This window comes from Falco cherrug, chromosome 17, assembly GCF_023634085.1.
Source record: "Falco cherrug isolate bFalChe1 chromosome 17, bFalChe1.pri, whole genome shotgun sequence".
NCBI lineage: Eukaryota > Metazoa > Chordata > Aves > Falconiformes > Falconidae > Falco > Falco cherrug.
In genome coordinates, this window is record NC_073713.1 from 4,776,299 (window position 1) to 4,794,932 (window position 18,634).

The following is an 18,634-nucleotide window of genomic DNA, read 5'->3' on the forward strand; positions in this document are numbered from 1 at the left end:
GCCTATCCTTTCCTAAGAGTTTATTAAAACTTCATTTAGTGACTAGGCTAATCAGGCATCTGGACTGTCTCTTGTGGCTTTTTTAACGGTGGTAGGGAAAAGAGGTAATGAAAACCGGTGAGGAGCAAGACTAAAGTAACAAGCACTGCTGTCTCTGTGCCCAGACAATAGCAATGCTGGACACTGTAGATACAGAACCAGGTTTGCATGACAGCTACTGATAAATCAGTTTTTGCTTAATTGTCAGTAGAAACCAGTGGAAGAGTAAAATCGGAAGAGAAGAGAGCCTCTTCAAACTATCTGCCAGAAAGTCTCATAGGATATGCCGGCTGCATCATCACAGGGAGTGATGGCTTACAGAAAAAAAAAAATTCAAAAAAATATTGGACTCTCCAATGTTCTCTAACTGAATCAGCCAAATTCCTCATCGTAACCCAGCTGACTCTGCATGCACATGGAAGGGGGGTCTGAATCTCCCCTGCTCTTCTGTGTGCCAGCACCCTTGCTTGATACAACATGTTCAATTCAGGATCCGGGGGGTAAGGACAAGAGGTCTGGCCAACAACAGCCTAGACCTAGTCTGTCAAAAGGATGGATCTCAGTTTGCCACTGTGGGAAACAGAAAGGCAGTGAAAGCAAAAATGTATTCACGTTGCAAGCAGATTTTCCACCTTCACTTTCTTCCCTTTTATTGCAGGTCATATTTGGGCCAGATGATCTTGACAAGTGTCCCTTTCAGATAAGGCAAAGGAGAATTAATTCCCTCAAGTAATCTCTGTGACCAATTCATTAAGCAGGCACTGTGAGTGATGCTGCTGCTTTCAAGATGCCCACGAAGCAGCACTGCAAGCCAAAACACTTGTCATCTATATTGATTTTGTCTCTACAGTGGTCATTCCACTCAGCAATGATCACAACAGATCTGCCCAGAAACTTCCGTCTCCCTCTGGCATTTTTTAACCTCTGGTGGAGTCACAGTGCCTCAACCACACTAAAATATCGATTGGAAAAACCCATGTCAGTGGGCGCTGTGCCGCAGCTGCCATTGCGGGTTGGTTAGTAGAACAGCTGTGGGTCCCTGGAGAGCTCTCACTAGGATAATACAATGTTTGTTTTCTTTTTCAGCAAAATAAAAATATTGCATTTTAGGCTGGCTGGTATGTTTCTTCTGTGTTGCTATTCTTCAGTGTGTTGTTATTTATCCTTTTAAAAATTCAAGTCAACTTGAAAACAAAAACATGGGTTTAAAACACAATGATTCACTTTGTAAAAAAAAAAAAAAAAAAAAACCAAAACAAAAAACCAACTTGAAATGTCTAGGAAATTCAAGTCAACTTGAAAACAAAAACATTGTTTGAAACCACAATGTTTCATTTTGTAAAAAAAACAATGACTTGAAGTGTTTTAACTCTTCAGAATTTATTCTACACTTTTCATTTGAAACTATGTACCATCTTTGCCTTCCACTGGATCAGAATTAAACTTCAATGTCTGTAAAAGAGTTACTTATTTGAGAGAAGACAATATATTGCATTTGTAATATATGTGGTGTTGGCTAAAGCTATTGGAAATAGCTATAAAATTGCTGTGCCAAATTTGCAGTGAAAAATATTCACGTTTTTAGTCAAGGCATTATGTTTAAATTTCTTCAGTCATTTGCACATTGACAATCAGCATTTTGACCTGCTTTCAAAATACCTTACAAAAAATACAGCTGTCTTTTCCCTACCAGTGCAGGATGCATTCATGGTGTGATTTGCTGTTGTCTGTAAAGATGGAATAAGTTTCCATGAAGTTTTACTCCCGACAGCAACTGCAGAGCTGAGCCACCTCCAAGACAACGTGCAGGACTTGCTTGCCTCTTGTGCACCACGAACAGAGCTATATACTCTGACCAGCTGTACCCCTGAACACTGTAATGGTGGTTCCTAATTTTTTCATAGGGGTTACTAAGGGAACAAATGGTCTGTTGCATTTCTGTACTGCTCTGAACCTGACCAGGCTTTAACAGCATCATGATTTCATAGAATTCACACTGCAAGTAAATGACACCATTCCCGAAAGCAGATGGGGCTTGATCAATGTGATAGGAAGTAAAGAACCTAAAGAATTTGCTCGGAGCAGATTTTAAGCTATGGAGGTAGGGATTAATATGCCCTAAACTGCTTTATCAATATTATGAAGTGTGAGGACAAAGCAGGAAGGCACAAACACTGTGTTTCTGGAAGCCACTCTCATTGTAGCAAAATATCGCACCCTCCCAGTTGCCATATGTCATTCAGAAAAACATCTCAGGCTCTGAATCAGATAGAGGCATCATCTCAGGTCTCCTCTGCTCTAAGTTCAATGCAAACTGGCTCTTCTAGCTCCAGTTTTGGAATTTCACAGCCTGTCTTCGGAGACCAGAATAATTAATTTCCACAGATGTATGCTCTTTAATATCATTACACACTGGCCTGTACAATCCCTCCGGGAGAGGAGCCCATTTGTAAAGCAATATTATTCCTATGCCATGCTTTTAATTTTGAGGTTGTTATTGATAATGACTTCCTCTCGTACATATCTAGCAGAGGCTGAGCTTTCAGAAGGGGAAGGCAGCACAGAGCTCCTCAAACAGGATTTGACAGTGTCACTGTGTGATGAGGAAAGAGGCTTTGGACAAACAAGGAACTGCATTCCATGCTCAGATTAGGAGGTTCTAGTGTCTAGTAAATATTTCGGCTATAAAATAAGCTTCCATTACAAATCTTTGCCTTTGATAGTCTTTTCCACCCACCTTCTTTTGCCACATATTTATAATACTCTGCTGGGAAAGAGTATTTGCCTAGTAATGCCAAACGAATTCTACAGCCCAGTACCCCAGCCTAGGTGCAGTGCAATCTGTACATAACCTCCCATTAGCTCCAGAAAAGTCACTTGTTGCTATTCACCTCGTGACTGAAGGGAGATACCAGGAAACTGCATTAGCTTTCTGCAGAGCTGTCTTGAAGAGCAAAGGTCTGGGCTGCAAGAACTGGAGAGACTTTCCCCTTACATCTGGTTATTAGGACACTAACAAGGACACATCTCAAGAAGGAGACAGTACTAATAGTACGAAAGGTCCAGAGTCTGTGAGACGGGGTGCTGATACCACTGAGTACTCATTTTAAACCGAAACCCCTTGTTAGTGTTTGGGAGATGACCCATGCCTCCTACAAGGTGGAAAAAAAATCCAACCGCCACCAACAGAAAAAACTTGGGTTCAACGGTGCCATCTCATCTAACTAAAATCCTAGAACACCAAAGGGCAAACTTGCTTATTAACGCTTCTTTGCACCTCTGACTCTGTGTTTCCACATCCATCCTTAAAGGCCCTGATAGGGCCAAGGCATGCTGCCACCCCCAGACCCAGAGAGCCTGGCTGAAGGGAGCATCAGCATCTCGGGGTGCTGAAACACACTTGCTGTGCTAGAAGCAGAGCAGAGCGAGCCTGACAGCTCCTCCTCAAAGCCGAGAGTAAATGAATTAGCTGCAAGTGGTAAAACAGCCCCACGGTCTTTTAGGTGAGACTCCAGAGTGAACGCACCCTCCTCCCCAGCCAGACCGCTAGGAGATAACACTGCATCCCACCTGTGGAGAGGAGCCTGGAGGCCTCCGTGGCCATCCGCTCGCTCGGCTTGAGGGGCACGCTGCCGCTTCCCTCTGCTACACTTGGGAAAGCTGAGGCACACCGCTTTTCCAGATTTGTTATACATGCATGCAGACTTCTTTCATCACCTGCCACAAATACACCCATAGGAGCAAACTGGGAATCAGCTGACTGTACCTCCTGATCTACCCATTACACAGCATTGTTTTAAGCTGTTAAACAGCTGCGGGGTTGCAAGAGTCACAAAAGTGGTTTCTGTATTTTTCCTCTTTAAGCTCCTTTTGAAAATATATGTCCTACATCACGTGCAAGTCATTCAGTTTCAGCACATGCTGTAGTTTCAGCACATGCTGTTTTATTGGATATAGTAATACTTGGGCACTTCCTTTACAGCCTCCATCAAAAAGCAACACTACAGCAATACCTAAAATAGCACAGTTACAGCCAATTTTTAATACAGAGGAGAAATGGAGAAAGATTTGTGTCATGAATTTTGATCACAAGGAACAGGACCACAGGAGATCTCATGAATTCCTTTAGTCCATCCCTTTACTCCCATGGATCAGTTCTAAGTGATTACGGACAGCTCCTTGACTAACGCCTTCACCTGAATCCCGGACTTCAACGTGAGTTAAAGGACCCATCTATTAATTGCTAGTTATCTCAGACCATGACATGTCCCAACATGTTCTCAGTGCAGGTGAGATTACATTGGCAGTAAAATCTTAATGCCAAACTGCACTCCATTTTTTCCCCTTCTCCCCCTCAAAATTGTGACCGACTTCAAGCAAGTCCTTACCTGTTGCTTCCACCATTCCTTCCAGGATGACCACAATTTCAAACTCCTCCTTCTCCAGTTGGGTGCGGGACATCTCCCAGAAGGGGCTTTTCTCGTTGATTTCATGTGAGATGATAAGGGGTGACACCAGGAACAATCTGTCATCTCCAGTGTCAAATCCCACGTTGATGTCTGTTTGGTTCAAGGGAATAAACTCTCCTTCTTTGGTCTGTTTGGACTTAATCAGTTTGGCTCTAATGGAAGCCTCGACAATGTGGGAATTGCGGAGGTCTCCAACCCGGAACATGAGACAGAGCTTCTCATCCCTCATGGAAATCACTGCGTTGTTAGAAAACATGAGGGTTTCAGCCCTCTTCTTTGGTTGGCTGATCTTGACAAACATGCATCCCACCATGAACGCATTGACAATGGAGCCCAGAATAGCCTGGATCAGGAGCAGTACGATGCCCTCGGGGCACTTCTCCGTTATGACCCTATAGCCATACCCGATGGTTGTCTCAGTCTCGATAGAAAACAGAAATGCAGAAACAAATCCACTGAGATTTTCAACACAGGGGATCCAGTTCTCATCTTCAAGGTGGTCCAGGTCTCCCCGGATATAGGCAATGAGCCACCAGATGAATCCAAAAAACAACCAAGTGATGGTGTAGACCATAGTGAAGACAAGAAGATTAAAACGCCACTTAAGGTCCACCAGCGTAGTGAAGAGGTCACTAAGGTATCGATAGGTTTCTTGGACATTTCCATGGTGCACATTGCACTTGCCGCTTTTTTCCATGTAACGCTGTCGTGGCTTCTTACCTTCTGCTGATATGAGGCGGGTTCGGTCAGTGGCGATGGGGACATCATCTCGAGCCTGTTTGGGAATCTTCTTAGGCTCTCTAGATGTAACTCCGATGTCCATGTCCTGGTTCATGAAGATCCTAGAATCTCCGGCCATGGCTGGGCTGCAGGAGAACAAAGAAATAAAGTTCAAGATAGGACGAAAATTGCCGAGACAAAAGCCGTCTCACTTTACTGCCTGAACCGTTACGGCAGACCAGGAGAACAAACACTGCAGATATTAATGCTACGCTGACAGACTCTGCCCCGTGCTGGTACAGGGCTGATACAAGCTGATTCTACATCAGGAAAGCTTTTTGCTACGGCCACGTCTTCCCTCCTAGCATCGCTTTGGGAAATAGTTTGAAAGGCTTCAGCACTTCTCCCACAACAGCCACTTCCTAAATACGATGCTGCACTGAACTGGATGTTAAATACAGATTCATGATACACAGTTGCTTCAGACATGAACCAGCTGCCAGTCATTTTGTTTAACGTACTGCTGGAACCTCAGAAATTATGGCACCGTCTGGAAATCCTGAAATAGGTAAACCTTGTAACAGTTTTTCGGTTGGTCTTTTTTTTGTCTTTTTTTTCTTTTGGTCCTCAGATTTTTTTAGGTCCCAAATTTGGTTGAGAACACAACCAGAAGCCCAGTAAAGATACATCAACATGTATTTTCAAGAGGGACTGGAGTTTTTTGATGCCTCAGGTTTTGGGTGCATACCAAGAGAAACCTTAGAAATTAATAGAAAACGCTGAGCACCACTGTCTACCTAAATGTCACATAAATCTAAATTATGCATTAAGGTTTCCCTGACAGTCAGCAGAGAAAGACACCTCCAGGGATAATTCAGATTTCAGGAGTGCTGAATCACCTTCTGGAAGTACCCGCTCCCTCCACAAATTATTCTGGGAGCCTGGGCTCCAAATGTGAAATAGGCATTTAATTCAGCATCTTGAATTATGTGTCTGAAGGTGTGATGAATCCAGGCCTACTGTTAATCAGATATATCAGAACCGGCCCCTTTACTTCATCTGACATCAGACAAAAACACCAGAGACTTTCAGAAACTTAACAGACAGCTATTAGTAAGCCCACTGTCAACGCACAAAACTACACTTAACAAGATACAAATAAATAATACAAAATGATGTCTGCAATGAATTTTGCAGGTTATAATACAACATCCTGTTTACCAAGATGATTAGATACTCCTTTAAAAAAACACACACGCACATGCTCTCTTGAAAAAAGAGGCACAGACAAAATCCCTGTGAAAGGCTACCCAAGAAGCCTTAGGGATATCAAAGATAGAGTAGCAATATTTTCTATGGCGTTCATTCTCTGCATTGTCCTCTGCAAATCCTATTAAAAGCTGACTAAATCTATTACTGCTCCCTCGATCTTTAATCTTCTTATGCGTCTGTGAATGAGAAAAGGTGTAGAGATACAATTAAGAGTATCTTGGGAAAGACAATTTTAAGATTGAGCAAAGTAGCTTCATCTTTTCAGTATTAAAAAGCACAAAGGGTGGGCGGGAAGGAAGCAGAGGCAGGATGAATAAATGAAGCAACAAATTTCCACTTCCATTCTGCTGTAGCCAAGTCTGGTTAACAGCAAAGAATTACTCTTAGCCCTTGTATAAGTCACCATCAATCATTACTCCAACGAAGCAGCCAGAGCCTGTTGCTGGAACCGTACCCGCTGGCTCTGTTCACCAGGGAGCCCAGCCATCTGTCCACAGCACAGTCCCAAAGCTTCTTTGTGCTGGCACATTTGCCTGGTTTGCAGGGTTTGGGCCAGTGCAGCCACAGGAAGGGGTAAATAATAGGGATTAATGATGCTGGGATGGTGAGTTAGGAGGAGTCAGGTTCGCTGCCCTCGCTGCATATGATCCTGGACGTGGGATAGATAATGCCAGCACCATGCTGTTCCTTTCCTCAAACAGCAACATCAAAGGTTTTGGCCGAATATTAATCCCTACCTCGATTTCTTTCACTCCTGAAGGGAGGACTGCTGAGAGCTGGCTCATGGTATATTTAGACACATCTTCTACTTAGCCATTTTCTACTACCTGTTGCAAATTCTAATCTCCTGGACCATCGGTCTGGCTCTCTCCTGCCTTATGGCGTGTGTCTATTTGTGTGTGTGCAAAGTGTATTGACTCTCACTTCACAACATGTGAAAGCATATGCTATGCCGAGTGCAAGTCAGAACAATCACACCCTTTTTTTCCTCCCTCCTTAACAGGGAAAGAGGCATCCCATCCATGGACTTAAAAAGAATTACATACAGAGAAGAACCTCTTTGCTTTCTTCTTAGGAATATTACTTTTGAGCCTTGTTTGCATCGTTTGATTAATCTAAAATTACTTCACTTGGACTAATAAGATTTTCATCAATCTATGTATAGAAATGTAAAAAGAGGCACGCGTTGCATGTTTTCAGTTTAAAAAGAATTAAAGATAATTTTGTTTAAAAAGTTATATTTGAAGCTGTTTCACTTACACTGGCACTATGTAAGAAAGAACAATCAATTTCAAGACATTCCAGTGTAAGGTTTCATATTTTAGATTCATACCAAAGAGACCAAAAGGATCTTGAAATATATTAAAAAGAACAGAACAGAATAAAAGCAATCAAAAAGCCTAAATCCCTAGAAATATCACTGTGGGGACTGCCCATTAATGAAGGTGCAGGGAAACCTGCTTTAACTAAAACACTTGAGGGACCGGCAACATCGCTTTCCTAATGCTACTGATCTTTAACAATAGGTCAAGTGAAATCTTTCTGGAAACCTTCAGGAACACCTTGAGGCAGAAAAATTCCTGCTGTAGATGAACTTCACTGACAGCTTCAGTGGCATTACCATTTCTCCTAATAAACTCTCCCATCACAGTATAAGCATAACTGCAGTACATGGTTATGGAAAATAGTTAAGCAGATGAATCTTTGCATTAGAATCTTGAAAAGGAGTAATATTGGTTAGCAGTTTGAGCACAGGTTTGGATGTCTGAAGACTAGCCAACTTTCTGTTCCAAATTATTTCAGTATTTTTTCTCTAATTCTGAGCAAAACCCTGCCTTTCCCTCTGCCTTAATTCCCCAGCTGTAAAATCTGTGATATGGATATGAATGGCCTGTGAGATCCTAGGCATAAGAATCTTCTAGGAAATTTGCTATCAATTCCTTATTATTTTAATTGCCCTGGGAAACTTTAGCACAAATGACAAGAAACTATCAAAGCAGCACTCCATCTATGTAAGGATTTGGTTAACTCCTTCATCGTACAGTATATTGCCACTGCTCTCAAGCATACACGTCTTTTCCAGATAACGGTAATTATGTACAAGCATCTCACGGAGATTTAGACTTCAGTTTGTAAATCACTGCTCCCTCCAGCAAAGAGATTTGTGAGATGAAATTGCCTCCTATAGTCACACACACCTCCCTGTTTCTTTGGCATTTACCATCTTTGGTTAAATGAGGCCAGGGTAACAAAAATGTCACTTTTGTACAAAGCTGCTTTCCTTTTGGACAGGCTACTGCAAAAGGAGATGTGAGTCAGTGTATTATCAGCCTTGCAAAGAGGCTTTTTATCAGACTTGCTGTTGCTCAGCTTTTGCCCAGATGACAGACGCGGGGCAGGCGGTGACATTTAGGGCTCTTAGATTTGCTGAAGAAGAGTCAAGCTGGGGTTAGCTAAGGACCTTCAGGAGGCACTGTTTTGCAGAGCTGTCTACAAGCCCTGCCTGACAGAGCTGACGTACCTCCTGATAGCTCCACATCTTCAAGACAGAAATTTGCTGAAGACATCGCAGAATGTAAAACAAGAAAAGTCTGCAAGAAACTTTTTTCTCCTGCTGACTATGACGACTTTTTCAATTTAAATAATCACTGATCTCACTTAAGTAAATGCAAGTTCCAGTGGGCACTCTTACTTCTGGAGAGGTTTAAACTGGCAGGCAGGAGACTGAAGACATGAATTTGTCACCAGGTTTGTGTAAAAAAATACTTCTTTATGTTTGTTTTAAACCTAATGCCCATGTTTTCTTGCATTATGAGAATAAATGAGCAACTGTTCTTTAGGAAACCACACACCTTCCCAAATCAGGATTCCACTTCTGTCTTCTCTTTTCCCAGAGTCCCATACTACTCCACAAGCAATGAATACAGCAGTAAATAGAAACCAGATCATTACTGAAAAACTTGACCAGGTTCTTTTGCTGCCTGTTGGCCCACACCATGTAAAATAGACCCAAGGTTACTGTCCCAAGATTCCTCTGCGGATTTATTCTTCTTTGGGTTACACTGCTGCAAGGAATGAAGTTCTTAATTAACAGACACTAGCAACATGGGAAAGTTGGTAGAGGAATAGAACAAATTCATGCAGTGGCACCCAAAGAGAATAAAAGCATTGACTGCTGAACACTGAGTGCTAGTGGAAAGGTGGAGGAAGAAGAAATATTAGGAAAAGGTGGCCTTTGACAATCTGAAGATAAATGGCTATTAGGGAGGTGCTGACTGACATGTGGGGCTTTGATTTCCCTGAGAAAGGCACCTTTCCCGCTATCAAAGGATATTTACTGCCTGTGTATGACTGAGACTGAACAGCCAACAATGCCAACACAAGATTACCTTTCGAGGCATACATATGCATGTGAGAAAAGGAAAGGCGGGTAGATTTTGTGCAAATCGTGTCATCTTTCAGTTTTCTGAGTTATAAATAGAGGTTGTGGTGGCTGCTGCTTTGGAAAATGCTTGGAGATCCACAGGTGGAGGGAATGATGTTATGCTATTCAAAACCAGGGCTAAACATTTAAGAAAACTGCACAAGAAGGGAGACCCGTGGCACTTCGCTAAGAAACATGGTTCAAAAGCTCCCTCATCCAAATAATTGCTTCTCAAAGTGTAATCTCCCTCAGCACCGAAGTAGGAAGATGCCGCTCATTTCCTCTTTGAGTTTTCATTAAGTCACAGCACTGCTTTTCTAACAGGCTGACAGGCATGATTTTACAACAGAGCTCCTCTGGCACTAGAGGAGACACCCATCCACGAGTACACAAAAATAGGTGGCTGCTGATTAACTAGGCTGCTGCTAAAGAAGCAGGATGACTTTGTGCTTGTTACGGAGCCAAGGTGATGGGAGTTCATTAGGCTCAGAAATACCGAAACAAAGGGTGTTCAGTCTTTCAAAAGAAAATACCTCCCGGTAGGAAGGTAATATGACAGAAAGACAGAAAGAGCTTAGGGTCATTTGCACTTTACTTTTATCTGCTAATTACCTCCCAATCTATCCTTCTCCCCAGCAACGCTGGATAATCACCTGAGTATATCCCTGAGTGTATCCCTGAGCCCTTTCATCGTTCAGTTGTAAGGTGGCAATGTGGCCACCCCACTCCTAGATTATCCAAATGTTTCACAGTGTTCAACACAGGTATTACGTGCTTAAAGGATTTTATTTGTTTATTTATCAAGATCTGTGTAACAAGGTAGTGCTCTGTTTCCCATCTCTTAAGACGGGGAAGTGAGTCACAAAGGTACTTGCTTCTTCCACACTTACACTGGGGGTCTGTGGCAGGGCAGGGAATTAAACCTAGCTTCCAAAATCCTAAATGAGTGCCTGTAATCACTGCACCATTCTTCTTGCCTTCCCCCAATCCAGCAGCAATGAATACAGTCTCCATATGCTTCAGGTGTGTCTAAAGATTACTTTGAGAATACCTACATAGCCTGATCTATCAGCATGAATAACCTAGCAAGATTATTTTTAATGCCAAGAAATAATGTTTTGGTTCCTCAAGTACCTACAGGTTTCAAATACATTTTTTTCCCCTCAGCTATGGATTAAAGTATAAAAACATCCAGTATAAAACACAAGTTGGCAGTTGCATTAAATATATTGACTTCAGACTAACGCAGAACAGTGAAGAAACTAAACTGCAATGAGAATAAAGACTGGGGTGGGTTGTTGGGGTTTTGTTGGTTTGGGGGGTTGGGGTTTTTTTGGTTTGGGGTTTGTTTTTTGGTTTGGGTTTGGGTTTGGGTTTTTTCCAGAAAAAAGGTGGAAACCAGAGAACACCTTATGATAACGAACCCAGTGTACAGGCTATAACAATTGGTTATAAAACAAGAACTGGAGAACATGGAGAGAACACGGAGTTTTCACAACATAAGGGGTACCTACTACTTGATAGACCATAGTTCAAATACATGGGCTGGGTGGGAGGCTATAATCCATATAACTTACAGTCAATTACCTTATACTTCATTGAATTAAAGAAGTTGCACATCAAAAGTCCATGTGCAAAGGATGCAATCACAATACTATGCTCGTAGGTGTTTTTCTTCATTTTGAACAGTCAAATGATATTTTCTTTACTAAAAAACAAAGCCTGAAAATAAACCAGTTTGATCCTTCCACCTCCAAGGAAACGACTCTGCCTGAGGCACTCTGCAGTCTCTCTGTCCTTCTACACAAGACTCTATTTTTAGGGGGACCTTATGGCGTCATTGCAAATTTGACCATTATCTTTCAACCAACACAACTGAACAAAGAAAAGGAGACACTTTTGTCCTGGAAAGGCACTCTTGTTTCTCCTGCTACTGGCTGTTTCACACACAGCACACACGATATTGGGGAAAGCAGAACCTCAATTCTAAAAGAAAATCCTGCCCCAAGAGGGCTAACATTCCTGTTCTCCATTGTTTAGATATTTCACCATTACAGCAACTGAGAATCACTACATAATCTGCATCTGACTTAAAAATATAAAATGAAATTGAAGGATGTTAATACCACTTCACACTTCTCCAGTAGCTTGCATCCAAACAGTCCAAAGCTGAACTGACCAAATGCAGGCTCTTTCCGCCCCAAGACATGAACCCACTGTGCAGACAAGAGAAGATCAGTCACAGAGAGACAAACTGACCTAACACCAAACCGCTGGTGAAGTGCCGATGCTCACCCCAAATGTCTAAGTGGCTCTCCTGACTCAAACTGAATAGGAAGCTGGTGACTTACAGAAAAGAGTCTGGAGATCTGTCTCAGAACGTAACTCCAAAACTCTGTTTGTCTTGTTCAAAGTCTGTAAGTAATTGGGCTGGAACCTTCCAGAGATGGAAAATTTTCTCTCATGGGAAACAGAAATGATCCTGATCCTTTATCTCCATCTGAGTAGGAACAGTGGGGGAAAGAACGGAACCCCAGAAGTGAAATAGCTCCCCCAAAATAAACATTGCCAGACACCGTTCAGTTCCCACATACTATGGCAGATACTGGTTGCTTGGACTGGTGAGAGAGCAAGTGAGGTAAGCCAGTTTTGTTTCCCTCCAAGCTACTCTACTATAAATTGAAGGTAGTTGTTTACCTGAAAGTAAAAGGGTACAGGAGGAATGACCTGCTTGATTAGAGAATCCCCAAAAGTCAGATGGTAAGCCTTCTGGGACAGGGACAGTTTCTGCCAATTCTTGGTTGGTTCCTAAAACTCTCAGGTCAAAACGAAATGAGAGCCATGCTGTATAAAAGTTTGCATGTTCCTCCCTGCCAGCATGTGCTAATATAAACAGGAGGACTCCGGGCGCCTTTCTGACCGATGCAGGAAGACATTGGCAAAAAAAAATTAGTCATGCTCTTCCTTCCCAGAGCCATAAACACCCCTCAGGACTTCCAATGCATTAAATTGCCTGTCCCCTCCAAGGGCTGAACATGCTACTTCATCATCTGGAAACTACACTGCAAGGGCTCCTTAAACCCTGAGCTGACTAGTAGGTATCCTAATTATAAAATAATTTAATCTTTGACTCTAGGTGAAGATTACAGAGTCACTCCACGCATTTCAGGGCTGCTCACTGATCAGACTCCCCCTGCCCATTGTATTCCAGTGATCTCCACTTATCTGGTATCTGAGCAGTTAATAATTTTTAATGTCTTTTGCTGTGTGACACCTTCAGTAGGTCTGACAGAGCTTTTGCCCAGGATCAACATCTAACCCCCAGCTTCCCTAGGAGCTCCCTAGCAGCTGGCAAGTTAGACAACAGCACATCTCCAGCTCACACCCTGGCAGGTCTGGGCATAGAAACCCGGTGTTCAGCTGACCTAATACCTCAGCTGCTGGTCCTCCTGCCTTTGGGGCTCCTGATCCTTCGCAACCAGAGAAGAAAAGAAGTGAACTAGAAAAACAAATCAGGTAACTTACTTACTAACAGCGGCTCTGCATCAGTCTTGTGCCTTGGCACTTCGGGGATACTGGACGGTGACAGGACTGAGAGGTAGGTAAAACGGCTGCTGGAAAAGTGTCTGATCCATGCCATCACCAGAGAGCTGGGGTCGTCTTCTGATCCCTGGGCTGTCTCCTTCCTTCTTCCCTTTGCCTGTTGTTAGAAAACATTTATGTGGCACTGAAGATGTAAATGCACACGCCCCTGTCCCTAAGGTATCCCTGATCTCCCCCGCTCTGTCAGAGCTCACACGGGGCGCTCCAAACCCTCACCCTCCACTGCTGCAGTGCTACTTTTGTGCCTGGCAGACGCCTGCCTCCCCTCGCCCCTGCTCTCTGCCATGCGAATGAATTCTTGGCGGTGTAAGGCTGGTTAAGGGGCTGGGGCGGAGGGGAGGGAGCGGAGCGGGCGGCATGTGATGGGGAGCATTGGCTGTTCTGAATGAGCAGCGGAGGGAAGGGGGGGTGGGGGGGGGTGGGGGAGGGGTTTAACCGCTGCCTGGCACGGGAGGGGCTTTGGGGCGGGCGGAGGGGCGGGTTCGGTGCTCGGGAAGATGCGGGCACCGCGCTCCCCCCTCCCCGCAGGGCTTTGCCCCCCCTCGCAGGGTCGCTTCTCTTCCCGTGCCTGCTGCCCGGCTCCCCGCCGCCTGGGCTCCCCTTCCCCGGGGGGGCTCTCGTGGGTTTAGGGGGTGGGGGCTGCGTTCTTGCCTGAACATCACACGGACAGAAAGCGGATCCTAAAAGCAGGGGAGCGGGGAGCATGCAGAAGCTGCACATTTAACAGGGCGCACATGTACGTGTTCATTGGCACTGTAGAAACTCTCTTCCAGGCTGGACCAAGGAATTTGGGAAAGTGGGGAGGAGGCAGGGCACGATTCCTCCTGCACTCTTCCTTTGCCTGTCAACCATCCAGCTGCTGAAATGGTGTTTGCTGAGTTGCGTTGTTTGCCTGTGATCCAGCAAGTCCCAGGGAATGCTCCCAAAGCTCTTCAGTGGTGTGCGGCATTTTTTGTCTTTCACTTTTTTCTCCTTTTTAAAATCATTGATAATACCACACTGTCTCCCTAGCTTAGTAAAATATTTCCTCTTCTGAAAAGCAAATGTCAGGCCAGCTACATACATGAGGCAGATCTGCCTGGTGAGGACAGGTTCCCTTCAGGCATTGCTGCCCTGTTCCCCTCACCCTGTCCTCCCCCCCCCTGTTCCAGGACCACAAGTGTTACAGCCCACCAGTACTGCTTTCACAGGAGGTTTACTGGTCAGGAAAAGAGAACTTGTCCAAACTAAGCACCATACAGGAGTGTGCCAGTATTGCTGGAATCTGAAAGCTATTTTTTCCATGTTCTGCTCGAAAGCTATTTCTTCCATGTTCTGCTTTGAATGACTTCCAGTTTTTTAAAATTGTTTTAAAGTTATACTATTGCTAATGAAATACGTCAGCATTAGAATGACTTTTTTTTATTTTACTGTGTGGACATTTCGCAACTTATTATTTGAATTCTTGTTTTGGAACAGGAAAAAATACGATCTAAGGGAACTTCCTATAGATCAGAAAAATCTGATTCCTAACCATCTTAAATCTAAGATACTCAACTCCTTATTATGGAAGCTAGACTGGAAAAATTCAAAGACAGACACACTAAAGAAAGGGGCATAACCACGGCTTTGAATATCATTAATAGTCATGTCGCACAGGGGACTGGGTTAGGAAAGCACATCTCTATAAACATAGCGCTTCACAGTGCTCCTGTTCTCTAATCTCGATGTGGAGGTTGGACCTCACCAGGTGGGATAGGAATCTGGTGCCAGACCAAGGACTTAGGCCATTAAAAATCAGTTTTGCGGATGTAATTTTGTTTTTTCCATTTGTTGTTAGTTTGTATTTCCCACTTCACCACAGTATGGGCAATGAGATCAGACTAGCCAGTCTGGCTCCGGTGTCACATGCATTAGAATAGTGCTACCCCATCTAGGTTGCAAACAGCACAGAGGACTAAATTCAAATCAGCAGTGAAACTATTTGCCATGCAAGTAAAAGGCATGGAAATAACCTGTTGATTAAATCTTATGAAATTATGTTAAATTAGATCTTCTGTCTGCTCATAACTGCAAGGAATGCTCTTTCAAGCACTATTTATTTTACCTTTTAGGAGTATGTCTACGATACATGAAGTAGTTTATAAAAGTGCTATTTGGGGAGTACATTAACAGTTTTGGATTTTTAATAAGCATTCAAACTTACTTCAACAGTAATTCATACAAGATGAGAGTCAGTCCGCCCTAAAACCATAACGTTGGCTTTCAGAGCAGGTTAGGTCCCTAGATCCTGCTCCACCAGCACTAAGGACAGTGTCACCTTCATAAAGGCATCAGCTCTGCTACTTCTTTCATTTACTCTCTTGTAATAAGATTTAATAATAAATTATCAAATAATGAATAAATATTGAAAAAATGTTGAATAAAAAAAATAAGAAGGCAATTTTTGTGCTAGGAAAAGCTGTCCAGCCAGCAGCCCTAGAGGAACAGAGTTTCTGCCAGTCTGCAAAGCTAGCGTGACACGGTCGGTGCGAGGAGACCCTTCAGTCCCACCACCCACCCACACTTAGCCAGTGCACCTCAACTACCAGCCCAGTTAGACAGCCTCTAAGTGGACTGGGGTCTCCCAGACGTGCAGAGGAGTGGGCTGACAGTACAGTCATTCCTGTGGTGATCGTTTGCCCACCTTGAGCTACACCACTGCATCGCTCCCATGCAAGAAATGGCACTACGTTTCGTGCAACGTCAATAAAAGCATTTTCACGTTTTGAGCAGACTCCTGTTTCTTCTGACAGGAGTGAAACTCTGCTAACAGGCACTGCCATCTGCTGGCACCATGTCCTGCCACCGATTCCCCTGCAAACACCCAGCAAAGTGGGGCACCGTGAGGGTTTAAAGCTGAGTCTGGATTTTCGCAGCACCCACTAACCGGCAAGGCTGCCGAAAGTCCTGTTCCCCCAGCATCTCACATGTATTATAGAGCTGGAGAAAAAAAGAGACCTCTCCTCTGACAATACTTGCCAGTTCACGAGTAGGCGTATAATTTTGATGCTCTTCTCTTTTTGCCACTGCTCTGCCAATACCTTGTACGATTACACAGTGCTGTGCTCACACCTCTGTCCAGACGCCAGCTCAGAGAGAGTGGGATCGCAGCATGGATCTGGAGATGCCCCCCAGCACGCCCCATCCTTGCATTTGTGTGCTGTGGTTGGTGTCTGTCACAGGACCTGACACATCCCAAAGCACAGAAAAGGGGGCACTTGAGAGGTACATACTTGGTCAGTGTTAAAGGCCTCTTAGGAGCCATTTATTGAATCTCCAGAGAGGTGGTACCTTTAGCACAGGTCCACGTGAGCACATGCATCTTGCATTTTGCTTCCTTATTCATGCACTGTAAACTAGTGTGTTCTTTCACGTATTAGACATCTTCCAATTTGTACTGATTAAAGACAAGCCAGTCCTGAAAACAGTTTTTCAGCTGGAAACTACACTTTGGTGAGTCAGTGACATCAATGTTCCTTTTCTAAGGTGGTTAAAAAGTTGTCAGTGGCCTCACAAGTTTGAAATATGTTCAAGAACTCCAGGTAATAGCTTGCTGCAGAAGGGCAGGTTTAACACAATATGGAAATGAGGTTTGGGTATGCTCTCAGGCTAGTATGTGCGCAAGAAAATGTAGAGGGATTGTGTTTCTGAGTTCTCTCAGTGTTTGGGATGGGATTCACCTTCAGCAATGCCATTTAGGATGTGCTGGTCGAGTCTAAACAGCCACGCTATTTCCTTTCTAACTGATGCAGAAAGGCAGGTAGTATCAGAAGGCATCTAAATTAGACCCTTATGTTAGAATGGGATAAACGAGCTAATTGCAGGAGTGCGTAGATACAAATTTGACTTCAGTGCAGCATCTTGAATTTCCTGGGGGTGCTCATAAGCTCTAACAGCTGTGCTTCACTGTTCCAAGGATGTACGGGGCTATTTACAGGGGTGAAATTATGGCAACTGTGGAATGCTTAGCTCCGATTTGCACATAGAACAACAATATGTGGAAGAACAAACTTTAATCTCATTTTGGTATAACTAAATAGCTCTCTGAGGACATTATGTATATAAAAAGCTCTCGTAAAACAAACAGTTTGGATTTTTGCTGGTGCCTATAAGAGTGCAGCAGGGCAGTCCAAGTTTAGAGCTTTCATCACCCAAATGGGAAGTAACCTCCATTTTCCTGAGGCTTCACTGCACATAAATGACACCCCCCACCCCCACCCCCCGCCCAGATAAGCCCAGACCAGCCCATGACATTTATTACCCAAAGGGACAGCCTTCAATCTGAGCACCAGTGACAGAATCTGAAGCTTGTTCTGAAATCAGTGGAGGCTGTCTTTACATGTATCGAGAGGAGAGGGAGCAACAGTGCCTTCAGGGAGCATTTTAATTTGTTGTGCAATTTGATCTTTGGAACAAGAGATGTCTCTTCCCGTTTGTCAGCCATTAACCTCCCATCTCACTAGAAGAAAACACGGGTTGTAAGAGTCAGTGCTGGAAAGAGCTTCTAAGATTGTCTCATCCACCTCCACTCTTCCCTGGTGCACTCAACTGAAGAGGAGCTGAGCTTTCAAGTAAAGCTCTGAGAATCTGGATGTGACAGTCACCCACTCTGTCTCGACTTCCTTTTGTGTTTTGGGGTTTATTCAAACTCTAAACTCAAGATGAAACCTGGGAAGTAGGAACAAGAACAGACAAGAGGAAGGAAAATTTCCGTAATAAACCCAAACTCCTCTGTAAGGCATGTGTGGGGGAGTCTGCCTGCCATCTCCTTTGATATGATAATGAGGAGCTAACGCTAACCTGGGGAAAGAGACAGCTCTTCTCGCAGCTATGTGGGGCTAGATTTGTGCCAGCCAACACACAGCCCAAGCCATTGCTTGCTTTTAACTTCTGGATTGCCCAAAAAATGTGTTAGTCCAGTTCTTAGTGAAGTACTGTTATAATTAACGCTAATTAAGCTCTTCCTTTGCAGGTGCAGCAGCAGAACCTAAGGCTGAAGGGTGCCCAGAGACCAAACTTCCCACTGAGGCCCACGGTGGCTGCAGGGCTGGAAAGCACTGGCGAGGGGCCCGATTTGAGTGTGTGT

At 43.9% G+C, this 18,634-nt stretch overlaps 1 protein-coding gene across 4 annotated transcripts in view; it reads right to left on the reverse strand.

Annotated features, from left to right (window-relative positions):
• Positions 1-18,634, reverse strand: part of KCNJ5 (potassium inwardly rectifying channel subfamily J member 5) — a 124,524-nt gene that overhangs the window by 65,997 nt on the left and 39,893 nt on the right. For 2 of the 4 annotated variants that reach the window (XM_055728670.1, XM_055728667.1), the window contains exons 5-6: positions 13,454-13,624; positions 4,428-5,374 (exon numbers count right to left, since the gene is read on the reverse strand). In XM_055728670.1, coding sequence (XP_055584645.1) covers positions 4,428-5,374; positions 13,454-13,470 — 964 coding nt within the window. In that variant the 5' untranslated portion in view covers positions 13,471-13,624. Of the gene's footprint in view, positions 1-4,427; positions 5,375-13,449; positions 13,625-13,743; positions 13,899-18,634 lie in introns of those variants that run through there. The other 2 variants (XM_055728668.1, XM_055728669.1) reach the window with 2 other exon arrangements.